This window comes from Phragmites australis, chromosome 22 (genome assembly GCF_958298935.1).
Source record: "Phragmites australis chromosome 22, lpPhrAust1.1, whole genome shotgun sequence".
NCBI lineage: Eukaryota > Viridiplantae > Streptophyta > Magnoliopsida > Poales > Poaceae > Phragmites > Phragmites australis.
This window is the reverse complement of record NC_084942.1, coordinates 12,067,866-12,086,591: the sequence shown is the minus strand read 5'-3', so window position 1 is coordinate 12,086,591 and position 18,726 is coordinate 12,067,866. Positions and strand designations below refer to the sequence as shown.

General features: G+C 51.0%; 1 protein-coding gene across 2 annotated transcripts in view; it reads right to left on the bottom strand.

Annotated features, from left to right (window-relative positions):
- Positions 1-6,539: 6,539 nt before the first annotated feature.
- Positions 6,540-18,726, bottom strand: part of LOC133905424 (probable ubiquitin-like-specific protease 2B) — a 40,411-nt gene continuing 28,224 nt past the window's right edge. For both annotated transcript variants that reach the window (XM_062347189.1, XM_062347190.1), the window contains exons 15-16: positions 8,244-8,618; positions 6,540-8,119 (exon numbers count right to left, since the gene is read on the bottom strand). In XM_062347189.1, the coding sequence (XP_062203173.1) occupies positions 6,848-8,119; positions 8,244-8,618 (1,647 nt within the window). In that variant the 3' untranslated portion in view covers positions 6,540-6,847. The remainder of the gene's footprint in view (positions 8,120-8,243; positions 8,619-18,726) is intronic.

The window sequence follows — 18,726 nt, the reverse complement described above, 5'->3', positions numbered from 1 at the left end:
AGAGAAGAACACACCTAGGTCCGAAGGCATTAAGTTAAAGGGTGGTGTTATGCTTGCTACTAAATCTGACATTGCTGAAATTCAAGATAATGATACTTTGTGCTATGCTTTCGTATGCAAAGAGGTTTTATTTTCAATTGATGATATACCTAGCTCTTTGCCTGCTGTTGTCACCAACCTTTTGCAGGAGTATAAGGATGTCTTTCCAGCTGAGATACCCCCGGGGCTGCCACCATTGAGAGGGATAGAGCACCAAATAGATTTGATCCCGAGAGCAACTTTGCCAAACCGCGCTGCATATAGGAACAATCCGGAGGAGACTAAGGAAATTCAGCGACAAGTCCAAGACCTTTTGGACTGTGGGTACGTACGAGAGAGCCTTAGTCCTTGTGTTGTTCCTGTTCTTTTGGTTCCTAAGAAAGATGGTACATGGCGCATGTGTGTTGATTGTAGAGCCATTAATAATATCACAATAAGGTATCGTCACCCTATTCCTAGGCTAGACGACATGCTTGATGAGTTGAGTGGTTCTATTATTTTCACAAAGATTGACTTGCGTAGTGGTTACCACCAAATAAGAATGAAATTGGGAGATGAATGGAAAACTGCTTTCAAAACTAAGTTCGGTCTATATGAGTGGTTAGTGATGCCTTTTGGTTTAACTAATGCACCTAGCACTTTCATGAGATTGATGAATAAGGTTTTACGTGCTTTCATAGGAAGATTTGTGGTGGTGTACTTTGATGATATTTTGATCTATAGCAAGTCACGAAGAACACAATGATCATCTATGTGCTGTTTTTACTGCTTTGAGAGATGCACGTTTGTTTGCTAACCTTGACAAGTGCACCTTTTGCACGAATAGAGTTGCTTTTCTTGGCTATGTTGTTACTCCACAGGGAATTAAAGTGGATGAAGCTAAAATTGAAGCCATCAAGAGCTGGCCGACCCCTGAGACTATCACACAGGTGAGAAGCTTTCATGGCCTTGCAGGGTTCTATCGGCGTTTTGTGAGAGATTTTAGCACCATTGCTGCCCCACTCAATGAGTTGACAAAGAAGGGCGTTCCGTTCCAATGGGGGCCAGCACAAGAACAAGTTTTTAATACGCTGAAAGATAAGCTTACGCATGCACCTCTACTCCAACTTCCGGACTTCGGTAAGACTTTTGAGTTAGAATGTGATGCTAGCGGCATTGGAATTGGAGGAGTGCTACTACAAGGAAGTAAACCCGCTGCTTATTTTAGTGAGAAATTGAATGGGCCATCTCTTAATTATTTGACTTATGATAAGGAGTTGTATGCTTTAGTGCGAGTTTTAGAAACATGGCAACATTATCTTTGGCCTAAGGAGTTTATTATTCATTCTGATCATGAAGCTTTGAAACATATTAGAAGCCAAGCCAAACTGAACAAACGTCATGCTAAATGGGTTGAATTTATAGAGTCTTTTCCTTATATCATTAAACACAAGAAAGGTAAAGACAATGTCATTGCAGATGCGTTATCTAGACGTTATACCATGTTGTCCCAACTCGATCATAAGATTTTTTGGTTTAGAAACAATTAAAGGATTATATGCTACTGATTTGGACTGTAAAGATGTTTTTGAACATTGTAAAGAAGGAAGAACTTGGAATAAATATGTGTTGAATGATGGATTACTATACCGTGCTAACAGGCTATGCATCCCAGCTAGCTCTATTCGCCTATTGTTCTTGCAGGAAGCGTATGGAGGTGGTTTGATGGGACATTTTAGAGTGAAGAAGATCGAAGATGTATTGGCTGCTCACTTCTTTTGGCCTAAGATGAGGCGTGACGTCGATCGCTACGTGGCACGCTGCACTACTTGCAATAAAGCTAAGTCTCGCTTGAACCCACATGGACTTTATATGCCTCTTCCTGTTCCTAATGTGCCTTGGGAGGATATTTCTATGGATTTTGTTTTAGGATTGCCTAGGACCAAGAGGGGGAGGGATAGTATATTTGTCGTTGTGGATCGTTTTTCAAAAATGGCACATTTTATACCTTGTCACAAGAGCGATGATGCTACAAACATAGCTGATTTATTTTTCAGGGAAATCATTCGCTTGCATGGAGTGCCTAACACCATTGTTTCGGATCGTGATGCAAATTTTTTGAGCCACTTTTGGAGGACACTTTGGAATAAACTTGGGACAAAGCTGCTGTTTTCGACGACATGCCACCCTCAAACCAACGGACAAACGGAGGTTGTGAACCGCACATTATCCACCATGTTGCGGGCTGTTTTGAAGAAAAATTTTAGGATGTGGGAAGAGTGTCTACCCCATATTGAGTTCGCTTACAACAGATCAGTTCACTCCACCACCAAGGTAAGTCCGTTTCAGGTAGTGTATGGTTTTAACCCCCGTGCCCCTATTGATTTACTTCCTTTACCAACATCCGAGAAATTGAATTTTGATACTAAGACACGTGCTAATTTGATTCTGAAAATGCATGAGTTGACTAAGCAAAATATTGAAAAGATGAATGAGAAGTATAGAACTTATGGTAGCCAAGGTCGGAAACATATTACTTTTGAAATTGGTGATCTTGTGTGGTTACATTTGCGCAAAGATAGGTTTCTTGATTTGAGAAAGTCTAAATTGCTGCCTCGAGCTGATGGTCCTTTTAAAATTGTGGAAAAGATTAATGATAATGCATATAAGCTTGAGTTGCCTGCAGATTATGGGGTTTGTCCCACATTTAATATTTCAGATTTAAAGCCTTACTTGGGAGAAGAAAATGACATTGCATCAAGGACGACTCCAATTCAAGAGGGGGAGGATGATGAGGACATCACTCTTTCGGATACACACACACCGAGTATTCCTCCAACAATAGGTCCATTGACACGAGCTCGTGCACGTCAACTAAATCATGAGGTGAGCTCGTTCCTTAGTGTTCCTTTATATTTTGATGAGGATGAGATGCTACTAAATAATTGTGATGTATTGTTACTTAGGAACACAGGAGAAGAACAGCAAGGGCGCCCAAGCCAAGGTGGAGGTCCAATCAAGTTCGAGTCCGTTTCGGAGTCCAGGACCAACCTGCACTAAAATCGTCGCCCAGGACGCATACGGTCTCCGTTTTTGACGTTCTACATGGTTGGAAAGCTAAGGAGATAAGATTTCCAACGGAACTGGTCCCATGTCCAAATTCTTTCTGAGTCAACAGAAATCATCGAAACAAGTGAACGTCCAGAATCTTTCAGGGTGCTACGCCACCATCTTTTGGGCCGTTGGGCCGTGTATCGTGTTGGAGTCTATTAGGACGCGTCCAGGGGTCCTTGGCCAACCCTAGTCTTTTATATACAGTAGTCGCCACCCTAATTAGGGTTGGGTTTTACTTAGATATTGATCTACACTCAGTTGTGAGATTTTCGCCCTTGTTCCGGACCGACTAGGCCGCCGCAAGTGTTTGTGGAACCCCGACTTCGAGTGCTTGAATTCAATTCGCAATATTTCAGATTGCATCTTCTACGTTGTTGCTTGTGTTCTCGGTACGCTTGCAGGGATTGAGCCTTCTTGGCGAGGTCAACCGCGCGACACGGTTGATAACCATCGAAGCTGTGGTATAGTGATTGCAAGGTAGACGATCTGTTCGGGTCGAAGCCTTTGTATCATCAACGTCGAGTTCTCCACCCACCGACTTATCGCTACCTATCGGAAGATCAGGCCAACATTGCTCATCAGCCCTCCTCTAGCACAGCGATGGATCTGGTCCATCAGATATGATAAGGGGTCAGGTGGCTATTTAGGGCAAGGTGCAGCCGCCGGGGTGGATGCATCATCCTGTGTAGGCTACGTAGGTTATGGGGCTTTAGGCATCTGAGAGAAGCCCTGGGTGACAGGATGCTCTGCGAACCAGACATGTGAATTGTGGTTGTAGGTCCCTGATGAAGGAGAAGCGGCATGTATGAAGGCCTCAGACTTCCACTATGAACCTTTCATTATGAACGATGTTTTTAATAGCTATAAACGCAAATAGAAGAAAACAAATTGTGTTGAAACGAAATAACGTACCTAGTAAGGGTCCCATTCACCCTGGTGTGGACACCAAAGTGAGCCCAGGCTGTGGCACCTGGGATGACGTGCCCTCCTTCCTTGGCGAGAGGATCGATGCAGTACATGGTGGTGGAGACCTCCTCCTAGACGTCTCAGCCATGTCGTCACGTCTAGGGCAGCAGGAAGCACGATGTATGGCATCGTGGAGCATTTGACCCATCCTAACCTTAAGTGCATCATACTCCCTGGATGAATCATGGCCATCGTTCACCGTTAGACTCTCCATAGAAAAGTTACTCCATTGATCGAGCACACATCCTTCTCCTTCTCCCACGTAGAGCCATCAACAAATATGAGGAACTCTTCATTGTCTAACTCCATCTGCTCCACAACCTCCTCATCGTTCTCACCCTGATCGATAGCCAACGAGGAGGGAAATTCTTCATCGTCTGAGTCTTGCGCCACAGCCTCCATCAACGGCTCAGGATCCTGCATTTTCTTGTTGGTTGTTGCAACAATTTCTTCCACCTCCACATGGGCGCTTGACTCGCCTTCTCCAAAACATATCATAGTAACTTGCACGAGTATGACATGCCAAAAACTCCTTTCCAATCTTAACCTCACAAATTGCCTCAACTGCTTTGTATTTTTAAGCTCCGGTAATTCCCACTTCCACCTAGTACCATACCACTTAGGCAACATAACCCTAACCGACAACTACTGCTCCACCAGACTAATGTGTTGTCCCTATCACTCGACCATGCCTGAGTTCACCAGGATTATTCAGACCAACATCCATTTTCAATAAATTTCTTAAATCTATCCCACTGTCACATTGACCATGCCTGAGTTCACCAGGATTATTCAGACCAACATCCATTTTCAATAAATTTCTTAAATCTATCCCACTGTCACATTGACCATGCCTGAGTTCACCAGGATTATTCAGACCAACATCCATTTTCAATAAATTTCTTAAATCTATCCCATTGTCACATTGCATAATATATCCTTCTCCATAATACATACTAATTATCATGTCTCCTAACATCCCTGATCAAAAATCATTCAAAATATTACTCCTAAATCATGGTAAATTTATTGGTAAATTAGGCTACAATTTCTACAACTATACTAACATTTATATAGTATTCTAAAATTATTTCTAAATTGTACAAAATATCTAAAACATTTTCTAAATCATGTTAAATTTCTACAACTAAACTAAATTTTCTAAATATATTTTTACATCATGCTAAATTTCTACAAGTAAACTAAATTATCTAAACTACGTTTTCTAAATCTATTTTTACATTGCGCTAAATTTCTATAACTAGACTAAATTTTATAAATCTATTTTTACATCGCGCTAAATTCCTACAACTAAACTAAATATTCTAAATCTATTTTTCATCACACTAAATTTGTACAACTAAACTAAATTTTCTAAACTAATTTTTCTACACTATTTTCTAAGTCTATTTCCTAAACTAATTTTTTCTACACTACATTTTCTACGAACAAGAAAAACAAAATTTTTTACCTTTAACCCCAAAGCTTCTCCTTCCCCTCCTCTCCTACCTCCTCCCCATCCTCCTCTCCTCTCTTCTCTTCTTTTCTCTCTCGTGCAGAGCTGCTCGTCTTCCTCCTCTGGAACCAACAGAAGAATGGGGCGTCTGACGCCACCCCCCCCCCCACCCCCCGGCGAGCAGCGCTGCACCCCTTAACGAGGTTACTGTTGGCATGTGGTTTCCAATAGGAGTAATAACCGAGTCTGCATTTTTTGTCGGCAAGCAAAAAGTGAGACTTTTTTTTTATTTGCCAATGTAACTGAGTCTCCAAGATGATATTGCAAATTGCTTATATCCGTTTATGGCATCCCGCCCTTCCCATGCATGGTAATGCTATATAATTAAAAGAAGAGTATAAATAGTGTAAATAACATGAACCAGCACTCCATAGCACAAGCACTTCTCACTAGCTTTGCTCTTGTCCTCACAGGTGTGGTTTAGCACCAATGCACATAATAAACGAGTTCTCTTTACAATATTTTGGAAGGGCCTATAGTTATAACTACTCCGAGCCAAAAGTGGGTGACGATGACTTATGAAACAAGTGTAAGAGCTCAAAAAATGCAATCAACGCTTGGATTTTGCAATCAAATATCTTGAGATAATTAAACTGATAAACAATTGTTCATTGGGAGTAGGGTTTCAAGTAGATACCCAATGGTTAATTCTGGATCACCACGTCATATTTTCCTTAACTTAATTGGATGGAAGTGAATCTTTAGTTTATTTTTTTAGTTTTAAGTTGACCCAATGACTCAAGAAATGCATCCCTAATTGGGAGTCGAAGAGAACGTGACAAGTCTGCCAAGGGGGTATCCACCCACCAAATCAGCCATTGGACGAAAGTTTCCGGCCAAAGTCAAATTCGAGCCAATTGTGTTGGACGAAAACAATAGCTAAATTCCAAATTATCTGGCTTTGCTGGAAAGCGCATGAAGGCAATTTTTGTTCCATGAACTCTGAAATGAACTCAAATTTGACATGTTCATGCACATGATGTCTAGGTACACAAAATAGATGACTTCGTTGAGGCAGGCAGGCAACTCACACACAACACTTTTCACATCTGTAATCTATTTCAGGCAGATACAGAATAACATTGTCAAGCAGCCATCAGCATTTCATATGAGGTTTGTAAAACACAAAGTTACTAGCGGAAGTACCTATTACAGAACAATTGCGGTTGCATAAGGACAACGGGAAGGACTACATATGACACAAGCTAAACCTATGCCCGCCACCATCCAAATCTAATCTAAAGATGACACCCCCGAGAAACTCTGTTGTTTCTCTAACTCTGCGGCCAAAACCTTCCGTCGCTTGTAGTGCCGCTCTATTTTTGGTTCCGTACCCTGAGCATCAACTTTCTGAATGCACTTGTCGTCAGAGAAATTTATATTCTTCACTCCGCAGGTGCCATCAGGCAGAGGCCTTTTAGCATCAGAAGTTGTGTTCTCAGAAATTGTTTCATTCTCTGCACTGCAGGGTCTATGTACGAGCGGTATCGCAGCATCAGTGCAAGTGAAAGTTGTGTCATCCTCACAAGGAACTGCCCCATCGTCACAAGTATCATCACCATCCGTATTTACGTTGGTTTCATCTGTACAGTCAGCTGCCATCACATGGTCAGTGTTTCCCTCTTTCAACTCAGAGGAAACTGTACCACCACCAGTCGTACTATCGTCAGCGTTTCCCACTTTCAACTCAGAGCTATAACGGGTCATACCATTGTCAGTTTTTTCATCTTTCAACTCAGAGGATATTGTACTACCTGTCGTACCATTGTCAGTGTTTCTGACTTTCAACTCAGAGGTATTACCGACCATACAATTATCAGTATTTCGCTCTTCCAACTCAGGTGAAACATACTGCTCACTATGATTAACATTATCTGCAGTTGTGCTAATTTCCTGTGTATTGTCATTGATACCATCTTTTACTGCGATAGGATCCACAAGACCATGTTCACGTTTTGTGTCCTCGACTTCGACAGTGCTCCTTTCTAAACAAGGCTCAGCAACATCTTTGTCAATAGCACCTAACGTGACTGAATCTGTGTCTTCACAAAGATCATGCCCATCCTCAATTTTGCATGTAGTCTTTTCTGGATGAGGTCTAGTGTCATCTTTGCTCGCATCAGGCATCATGACAGAATCCATATATTGAGAAGCTCTATGGCACTCATCCCCAACTTCATTTGTGTTTCTTTCTAAGGATTGTTCTTGACTGGCCATTACCTGCTCAGCATCATCAGAGATTGCGCAACACTTGGAAACCATAATATCATGCACCTCAACTACTGCTTGGCTGGATTTTTTTCGGTTATTATCCAAAGAAACCAGTAACGATTCCTCATGACTGTACTTATCTTTTACCAAACAACCTGACTCCTTGAAAACTGAAGAATCTTCTGCGCTACATGCTCTCATATCAAGTAGATTATTAGATACTTCAAGAAGTGCCTTATTTCTCTCATCCTGGCTTGACAAGCAAATGACAGTATCCTTGTCTCGCAGACACACCTACCACAAAACAATTGAATAAAAAAAATAACAGAATGATATTAGTAAATAAGCTCAAGCAAAATAAATAAATACCGGTCTATTCAAGCACTGAAGGGTATAAAACCATCAGCTAATAACATACCACAGACTCTTGTAGATTCTGTAGAGCGACCATTGAAACCTTTCCATTGTCCAAAAAGCACCCAGAAGCAGATAGCCCATTTTCTTCAGAATCATTTAAGCAGATGGATGTGGACGGTTGTTGTGTTAGTTGAGTGCCATCATGAATTGGGTAAACTGAATCAGGTTCACCAACAGAGCACCTCTGAGCAAGAAACTCTGCAGTTGGTTCTCGGTCAACATTTTCGCTTCTTTGATGCCCTTTGTCAAGCTGCACATTACTGCAAACTAGCATAGGATGATTCTGAAAAGATCCTGCCACTAGTTCATGAATTAACTTTTGGACCACTGAACGCTTGAGAGAAGCTTGAGCAGGTGGAAACCAATCATCACTAAGCTGAAAAGTACATCAATAGTGAAAATATAAAGGAGAGAAATATAACTCCGACTGGAGTCTAAAATAAGAACATTCTACAATTATGATATGACTAGTATTTGCTCTTGAAGGACTTTTCTGATAAATTAATTTAAAGAAACCCAGATTGAAATGGATGAAGCAAAAAGAATCATAAAACCACGGCCAGATCAAACTATTGCCTAGGCTGGATGCATTTGTGGGCAACACCTACTGACGCAGGAGGGCCATGGCCACCAGGGCGGTGCCAACAACTCCAGAGGCTAGGCTTGGAGATAAGCCCAGATTGAAATGGATGAAGCAAAAAGAATCATAAAACCACGGCCAGATCAAACTATTGCCTAGGCTGGATGCATTTGTGGGCAACACCTACTGACGCAGGAGGGCCATGGCCACCAGAGCGGTGCCAACAACTCAGCCTCCTATCTCAATTAGTTAAGATAAGCCTCCTATCTCAATTAGTTAAGAAGATTAGCTTCAGGTTGCCAGGCTACGATTAGTTTGTTACTGGTAGAACCTGGGCGGCGTAGGTTGAAGAGGTGCACCACCAATGGCTGGGGCCTGTAACCCTGGCGTCCAGGCATCGCGGCGGCGGCCTGGCCAAGGCGAGCGGGAGAGAGAGATAACGGGAGGAGACTTCTTTATTGATTGCTTAAGGGAAAATGCTAACAAACTAACAAACCAGATTACGATCCTAACTAATATGGCGTCTCTTATCTATTCAAGCCGACCATAACATCACTCCCTCCATCGGCAAACAGCTCGTCCTCGAGCTGAAACGCAGGGTGGGCAAGCTTGAATTCCTACATCAACCAACGTCATCTAGCCCGCCTTCGTCGTCATAGTCGGCCACCTCAATGTATAAAAAGCGTTGACAACGGTGGCTGCGCACATACAACTCATCGCAATTGTAACACAGCCCATGTTTCTGCCATTCAGTCAATTCAGTCGGGGACAGGTGACGAAAGGGTCGCGGTAGTGGCGCAGACGCTTGGTGCCTACGCTCCATATGGTTTTGGTGCAACCGGAATCGGCATTGACAGCTAGCTTGTTGTGTGCGCTGGTGAACACCCTTGTTAAGGGTATAATAGTCAAGGGTATTAGAGTTACCTCCTAGTCTTAGGGTTTCCTCTTGTACCTCTATATATAGTGTTCATTGGACATCAATGTAATTAATCCATCATTTGTCCATCTATATAAAGTTAACATGGCATCAGAGCCTGGTTAGGGTTAGGTTAGGTATCCATCTAATCCACCCACGATCCAAAATCCATCTTCATCCTTAAGCCGCCGCTCGTCCACGCGCCCGTCCAAGTGGTCGTGCCCTTCATCCATCACGCACCCCTGTCACGCCCACGTCTCCTCCGTCACACGCCGCCGTGCCATCGTCCACTACACAAGTTGTCACATTAGGCTGCCATCGCAGTTGCTCCCTTGTCGTCGCTCTCCATCGCACCTTCACCGCCGCCGTCGTGTCCTCTGTCCTCTGTTGTGCAACGTCCACTGTGGATCTCTTGCATCTCCACCATGCCACCTGCTTCTTTTGGTGCCTTTCCTATATGGATCATCACACTTTCTTGTCATAAGTTGTGCTTGTATGATGCCATTTGCTGTTATCCATATCCTAGCTACATGTTGCTACTGCTAGCATCTTAATCAGTCTTTGTTTTCGTTGTGTCCATCCAAGTCTGTTGTTCTCCTTTAGTTAGTCTTAGTCATGCGTGTCCACAAATTCTATCAATCAGCTCTCTTTTTAATTTTTATTTGGGGTTAGCTGAATCTCATCGATTTGGCAAATCCCATCATTGTCGCCATTGATGCAATTTTGCCCTCTTGGTCCTTTTTGTAGCCGTCTTGCTACATGTCATGACCAATGGCCATTTTTGTTGTCATCATGATATTATCTCACTACTTGTCGTCTTGCGGCGGTGCTTTCTCTATTCTATTATCCCTTTTGGCCTGATTTGACACATCTCACTATTCTCATCGTGAACAAAGTCTCCAAAGCAAGCTTCATATTTGAAGAGTCGAAGGACAATTTTTGAAGACTTTGGGGTACTTGCTGAAGTATGAGTTGTGAAGAGAATACCCACTTGTGGAAATAGTTTTGTATATCGACATTGTTCAAGAGTTGCACGCTTCAACAACTTCGATATTAGACTTTGATGGGATAAGTCTTTGTGGTCCTTGACTGGTCTTTGTGGTCCTTTCTAGGGCTACAGCATCTAGGACAGCATCTTAGCATCTAGGACAGCATCTTAGCATCTAGGACAGCATCTTAGCATCTTAGCATCTAGGACAGCATCTTAGCATCTAGGACAGCTAGGACAGCATCTAGGACAGCATCTTAGCATATGCTTGGCATCTAGGACAGCATCTTAGCATATGCTTGGCTGGCTAGCAGCCTATAAATATGTATCCTCAACCCCTCAGGTTGGCATGGCATTTGTGTGAGAAATAAAGAAAAAATTGCCCCAACTCCTAGTGTCATCTTCTCTCGATGAGAGTAAGAATTCAGCTACTACCAAGAGTAAGAATTCAGCGACTAACAAGTGGTATCAGAGCCGTAGTATCCTGTAGCCTGAGCATCTCCTGCTCACCTCCTTTCCCAGCCGCGCAACAGCCCCAGTTGGGAGCAGCAGCAGCTCCAGCCGCTCCTGCTCACTTCTCTCCCTCTGCGCAGACGAGCAGCAGCTCGTCTGAAGCAGCCCTCTCCCCACGCAGCAGCCCCCGGGTAGCACGTCATGTCCGCAGGGCAGTCTCAGCGCTCGGTCGCCTCGAGCACGCGGCGTCGGCAGGAGGCCGAACTTGCCGCGGCAGAGGAACGCGAGCGAGCGGCGGCAGAGACCGCTGCGGCGGCGGCAAGGGCGTCAAGGCTGGCAGCGGCGGAGCTGGCAGCAGCCAGAGCGGAGGCGGAAGCAGCGGCGGCGGCGGATGCAGCGCGTGCGGCGGCAGCAGAGGTCGAGGCTCTGCGCGGCAGCATCAGCAGCTCCGTTTCTGCTGACGACAGCGCCAACGCGGACCTCGAGTTGCTGGGGAGGGAGGCAGCGCGAGCGCGGGCGGCGCAGTGGGCAGCCGCGCACGCCCACGAGCGCGGCGGCAGCCCAGACGGACACGGACGCGCCGGCGGCGCTCCTGGAGGAGGCGCGCACGGCGGTGGCGCGCCTGGAGGAGGCGCGCACGGCGGTGGCGCTCCTGGAGGAGGCGAGCTCGGCGGTGGCGCTCCTGGAGGGGGCGAGCACGGCAACGGTGGCGGACGGGTCTGATGGGATAAGTCCTTGTGCAGTCTTTGTGGGGCTGCCACATGGTGGTCTTGCTGCCCATATGCTTTAGGACAGCATCTAGGACACTAGGACAGCATCTTAGACTAGAGGACAGCATCTAGGACAGCATCTAGGACAGCATCTTAGACTAGAGGACAGCATCTTAGACTAGCATCTTAGACTAGAATCTTAGACTAGCATCTTGGCATATGCTTGGCTGGCCATGGGCCTATAAATATGTATCCCCAACCCCTCAGGTTGGCATGGCATTTGTGTGAAAAAGAGAAAAAATTGCCCCAACTCCTAGTGTCATCCTCTCTCGATGAGAGTAAGAATTCAGCTACTACCAAAAGTAAGAATTCAGCGACTAACAAGTGGTATCAGAGCCTGTTTATCCTGTAGCCTGAGCATCTCCTGCTCATCTCCCCCCTCATCCTCACAGCAGCCCCAGCTAAGAGCAGCAGCAGCCCCGGTTGCTCCTGCTCACCCCTCTCCCTCTGCGCAGAGCAGCAGTAGCTCATCTGAAGCAGCCCTCTCCCCACGCAGCAGCCCTCCCCCGGTAGCGCGTCATGTCCGCAGGGCAGTCTCAGCGCTCGGTCGCCTCGAGCACGCGGCGTCGGCAGGAGGCCGAACTTGCCGCGGCAGAGGAACGCGAGCGAGCGGCGGCAGAGACCGCTGCGGCGGCGGCAAGGGCGTCGAGGCTGGCAGCGGCGGAGCTAGCAGCAGCCAGAGCGGAGGCAGAAGCAGCGGCTGCGGCGGTTGCAGCGCGTGCGGCGGCAGCGGAGGTCGAGGCTCTGCGCGGCAGCACCGGCAGCTCCATTTCTGCTGACGACAGCGCCGACGCGGACCTCGAGCTGCCGGAGGCAGAGGCAGCGCGAGAGCGGGCGGCACAGTGGGCAGCGGCGCATGCCCACGAGCGGGGCGGCAGCCCAGACAGGCGCGGACGCGCCGGCGGGGCTCCTGGAGGAGGCGCGCACGGCAACGGTGGCGGACGGGTCGATGGAGAGCGCGGCCTTTACAGGCGGCGTGGCTCTCTCTCCCCGGATCGGTACCGTGGTCACCACGGGTTCCAGGCTGTTGTCAGGGACGTCGGCCCTGGCGGTGGGTGGCCTACCCTCACTAAGACCAACTACGTCGAGTGGGCTGCGGTGATGAGGGTAAAGCTCCAGGTGCGGCACATGTGGGAGGCAGTCCGGTACGGCGACGTCGACTACGACCAGGATCGACGGGCGCTGGATGCCCTCATCGCAGCAGTCTCGTCCGAGATGCTGTTCTCGCTTACCAATAAGCGGACTGCCAAGGAGGCTTGGGACGCCATCGCTGCGGCACGCATCGGCAGCGACCGCGCCCGCAAGTCCACACTGCAGGCACTTCGCAAGGAGTGGGAGAACCTGGCCTTCAAGCCAGGTGAGGACGTTGATGACTTTGCTCTCCGTCTCAACACTCTGTTGCAGAAGATGGTGCAGTTCGGCGATGACACCTACGGCGAGGAGAGAGCTGTCGAAAAGCTCTTCCGTTGCGTCCCCGAGAAGTACAAGCAGATGGCTCGCTCGATCGAGTCTCTGCTGGATCTCTCCACGATGTCGATCGAGGAGGCGATAGGTCGCCTCAAGGTCGTCGACAGCGATGAGCCACAATCTCTCTCGGGGCCCATCACCACTGGCGGGAAGCTCCTTCTCACTCGGGAGCAGTGGGATGCCTGCCAGGGTGACCGGAGGAAGGGGGAGCCTTCTTCCATGACAGGCGGCCGCAAGCGTGGCAAGCCGCGCAAGGCGCGCAGAGACGCCCAGGCCGGGGCGCGAGGACGTGCCGAGGGTGATGCCCGCGGAGGCGCCCAGGGCGGCGCCGCCGGCAAGCACAAGCCGGCACGAGACGACACCTGCCGCAACTGCGGCCGGCTTGGCCATTGGGCCAAGGACTGTCGTCAGCCACGACGCGGCCAGGCCCACGTCGCACAGGCGGAGGAGGAGGAGCCGGCTCTGTTCATGGCTCATGCGAGCATAGAGCTACCTCCAGCGGCACCGGCCGCAGCGGCTCTCCTCCACCTTGACGAGCCAAAAGCACACGCCCTCCTCGGCGACGGCTCCGGCAACGACAAGACTGACGGGTGGTGCCTCGACACCGGCGCCACCCATCACATGACCGGTCGACGGGAGTTCTTCACCGAGCTTGACTCTAGCGTCCGAGGCTCCGTCAAATTTGGGGATGCCTCCGGCGTGGAGATCAAGGGCGTCGGTTCCGTCATCTTCACCGCCGTGTCTGGTGAGCACAGGCTGCTCACCGGAGTCTACTACATTCCCGCGTTGAGGAACTCTATCATCAGCTTGGGACAGCTGGATGAGAACGGTTCGCGCGTGGTTGTTGAGGATGGAGTCATGAGGATTTGGGATCGCCGTCGTCGCCTTCTTGCCAAGGTAACCAGAGGCACAAATCGACTCTACGTCCTTAACGTGCAGGTGGCACAACCCCTCTGTCTCGCCGCTCGTCGGGACGACGAGGCGTGGCAGTGGCACGAGCGCTTCGGGCACCTTCACTTCGAGGCCCTGAAGCGGCTCAGTGCCGCAGAGATGGTGCGAGGCCTGCCGTGCCTCGACCATGTGGAGCAGCTCTGCGACGTCTGCGTGTTGACGAAGCAGAGGCGACTCCCCTTTCCCCGGCGGGCGAGCTTCCGAGCCAAGGAGAGGCTCGAGCTTGTGCACGGGGACTTGTGTGGCCCGGTGACACCGGCCACACCAGGAGGACGACGCTACTTCCTGCTGCTCGTCGACGACCTCTCCCGCTACATGTGGGTGATGGTCCTCGGCAGCAAGGGAGAGGCTGCGGATGCCATCAGGCGCGCGCAGGCTGCTGCGGAGGCGGAGTGCGGCCGCAAGCTGCGCGTGCTGCGCACCGACAACGGCGGCGAATTCACGGCGGCTGAATTTGCGTCGTACTGCGCTGATAAGGGCATTCAGCGCCACTACTCCGCGCCGTACAGCACGCAGCAGAACGGCGTCGTCGAGCGGCGCAACCAGACGGTTGTGGGGATGGCTCGGGCCCTCCTCAAGCAGAGGGGGATGCCGGCTGTCTTCTGGGGAGAGGCGGTGGTGACGGCCGTCTACATCCTCAACCGCTCGCCTACCAAGGCGCTCGACGGCAGGACGCCGTACGAGGCTTGGCATGGGCGCAAGCCGGCGGTCTCCCACTTGCGGGTCTTCGGCTGCCTCGCGTTCGCCAAGGAGCTTGGCCACATCAGCAAGCTCGACGACAGGAGCACTCCGGGAGTGTTCATAGGCTACGCGGAGGGCTCGAAGGCCTACCGCATCCTCGACCCGAAGACACAGCGTGCACACGGCGCGCGACGTTGTGTTCAACGAAGGGCGAGGATGGGCGTGGGACAAGCCGATGGACGACAGATCGGCTCCGACGTACGACGACTTCACTGTCGAGTACGTCCACTTCGAGGGAGCTGGGGGAGTAGGCAGCTCCTCTTCGACGATCGTGTCTACCCCAGTCCCCGAGCCTCCACCGACCCCGGCGCCTGCTACTTCGACAGCACCACGTTCTCCAGCCAGGACCTCGGCTGCGATGAGTTCTTCGACGGCTCCACCACAGCTGGCAACGCCACGCACTCCAGCACCGACAGGCACCTCTCCGGGCACGTCTACTCCAACACCAGCTCGTGTCGAGCACAGCCCGGTTGAGCTCGCTACTCCGCTCTCTCACGACGAGGAGCGCATCGACGCGTACCACGACGGCGAGCCGTTGCGGTACCGTACGATGGAGAACCTTCTCGGCGACCAGCCGGTGCCGGGACTGGTGCCTCACGATCTGGAGGCGCAGTTGCACCTTGCGTGTGACGACTGCGAGCCTCGGTCGTTTGCAGAGGCCGAGAAACACGCGGCATGGCGCGCCGCGATGCAGTTGGAGATGGATGCGGTTGAGAAGAACCGCACCTGGGAGCTTGCTGACCTCCCTCGTGGTCACCGAGCGATCACCCTTAAGTGGGTGTTCAAGCTGAAGAGGAATGAAGCCGGCGCCATCGTCAAGCACAAGGCTCGCTTGGTGGCACGAGGTTTCGTGCAGCAGGAGGGGGTCGACTTCGACGACGCCTTCGCTCCCGTGGCACGGATGGAGTCCGTGCGACTCCTCCTTGCGCTAGCTGCCTAGGAGGGCTGGCGTGTTCATCACATGGACGTCAAGTCGGCGTTCCTTAACGGCGACTTGAAGGAGGAGGTCTACGTGCACCAGCCGCCGGGATTTACGATCCCCGGCAAGGAGGGCAAGGTGCTCCGCCTGCGCAAGGCCCTCTATGGCTTGCGGCAGGCACCGAGGGCGTGGAATGCCAAGTTGGATTCCACGCTAAAAGGGATGGGCTTCGAGCAAAGCCCGCACGAGGCGGCCATCTACCGACGGGGCAGTGGAGGAAATGCTCTGCTGGTGGGTGTCTACGTCGACGACTTGGTGATCACCGGCATCAAGGATGCGGAGGTGGCGGCATTCAAGGAAGAGATGAAGGCCATCTTCCAGATGAGTGACCTGGGACCTCTCTCCTTCTACCTGGGGATCGAGGTGCACCAGGATGACTCCGGGATCACGCTTCGACAGACCGCCTACGCCAAGCGCGTCGTTGAGCTAGCTGGGCTCACCGACTGCAACCCAGCTCTCACTCCGATGGAGGAGAGGCTGAAGCTGAGCCGCGACAGCACGACGGAGGAGGTGGACGCTACGCAGTACCGGCGTCTTGTGGGGAGCCTTCGCTACCTCGCCCACACACAGCCGGACTTGGCATTCTCCGTCGGCTACGTTAGTCGGTTCATGCAGCGACCGACGACGGAGCACCAGCAAGCTGTGAAGAGGATCATCCGCTACGTTGCGGGGACTCTCGACCACGGCCTCTACTACCCTAGGTGCCCTGGGGCGGCACACTTCGTCGGGTACAGCGACAGCGACCACGCCGGCGACATCGACACCAGCAAGAGCACGAGCGGGATCCTCTTCTTCCTCGGCAAGTGCCTCGTTAGCTGGCAGTCGGTCAAGCAGCAGGTGGTGGCCCTGTCCAGCTGCGAGGCCGAGTACATAGCGGCCTCCACCGCTTCGACTCAGGCGCTCTGGCTCGCTCGACTGCTTGGTGATCTCCTCGGCAGAGACACTAGAGCGGTGGAGCTCAGGGTGGACAGCAAGTCCGCTCTAGCCCTGGCAAAGAACCCCGTTTTCCATGAACGGAGCAAGCACATCCGGGTGAGGTACCACTTCATCCGAGGCTGTTTGGAGGAAGGGAGCATCAAGGCGAGCTACATCAACACCAAGGATCAGCTTGCGGACCTGCTCACCAAGCCTCTTGGGAGGCTCAAGTTCCTTGAGCTCTGCTCCAGGACCGGGATGGTTCAATCTTCCCACAAGACGACGCACAAGACTTAGGGGGAGAATGATGGGATAAGTCCTTGTGCAGTCTTTGTGGGGCTGCCACATGGTGGTCTTGCTGCCCATATGCTTTAGGACAGCATCTAGGACACTAGGACAGCATCTTAGACTAGAGGACAGCATCTAGGACAGCATCTTAGACTAGAGGACAGCATCTAGGACAGCATCTTAGACTAGCATCTTAGACTAGCATCTTGGCATATGCTTGGCTGGCCATGGGCCTATAAATATGTATCCCCAACCCCTCAGGTTGGCATGGTATTTGTGTGAAAAATAGAAAAAATTGCCCCAACTTCTAGTGTCATCCTCTCTCGATGAGAGTAAGAATTCAGCTACTACCAAGAGTAAGAATTCAGCGACTAACAGGGTCGATGGAGAGCGCGGCTTTCACAGGCAGCGTGGCTCTCTCTCCCCGGATCGGTACCGTGGTTACCACGGGCTCCAGGCTGTTGTCAGGGACGTCGGCCCCGGCGGTGGGTGGCCTACCCTCACTAAGACCAACTATGTCGAGTGGGCTGCGGTGATGAGGGTAAAGCTCCAGGTGCGGCACATGTGGGAGGCAGTCCGGTACGGCGACGTCGACTACGACCAGGATCGACGGGCGCTGGATGCCCTCATCGCTGCAGTCCCGTCCGAGATGCAGTTCTCGCTTACCAATAAGCGGACTGCCAAGGAGGCTTGGGACGCCATCGCTGCGGCACGCATCGGCAGCGACCGCGCCCGCAAGTCCACACTGCAGGCACTTCGCAAGGAGTGGGAGAACCTGGCCTTCAAGCCAGGTGAGGACGTTGATGACTTTGCTCTCCGTCTCAACACTCTGTTGCAGAAGATGGTGCAGTTCGGCGATGACACCTACGGCGAGGAGAGAGCTGTCGAAAAGCTCTTCCGTTGCGTCCCCGAGAAGTACAAGCAGATGGCTCGCTCGATCGAGTCTCTGCTGGATCTCTCCACGATGTCGATCGAGGAGGCGATAGGTCGCCTCAAGGTCGTCGACAGCGATGAGCCACAATCTCTCTCGGGGCCCATCACCACTGGCGGGAAGCTCCTTCTCACTCGGGAGCAGTGGGATGCCTGCCAGGGTGACCGGAGGAAGGGGGAGCCTTCTTCCATGACAGGCGGCCGCAAGCGTGGCAAGCCGCGCAAGGCGCGCAGAGACGCCCAGGCCGGGGCGCGAGGACGTGCCGAGGGTGATGCCCGCGGAGGCGCCCAGGGCGGCGCCGCCGGCAAGCACAAGCCGGCACGAGACGACACCTGCCGCAACTGCGGCCGGCTTGGCCATTGGGCCAAGGACTGTCGTCAGCCACGACGCGGCCAGGCCCACGTCGCACAGGCGGAGGAGGAGGAGCCGGCTCTGTTCATGGCTCATGCGAGCATAGAGCTACCTCCAGCGGCACCGGCCGCAGCGGCTCTCCTCCACCTTGACG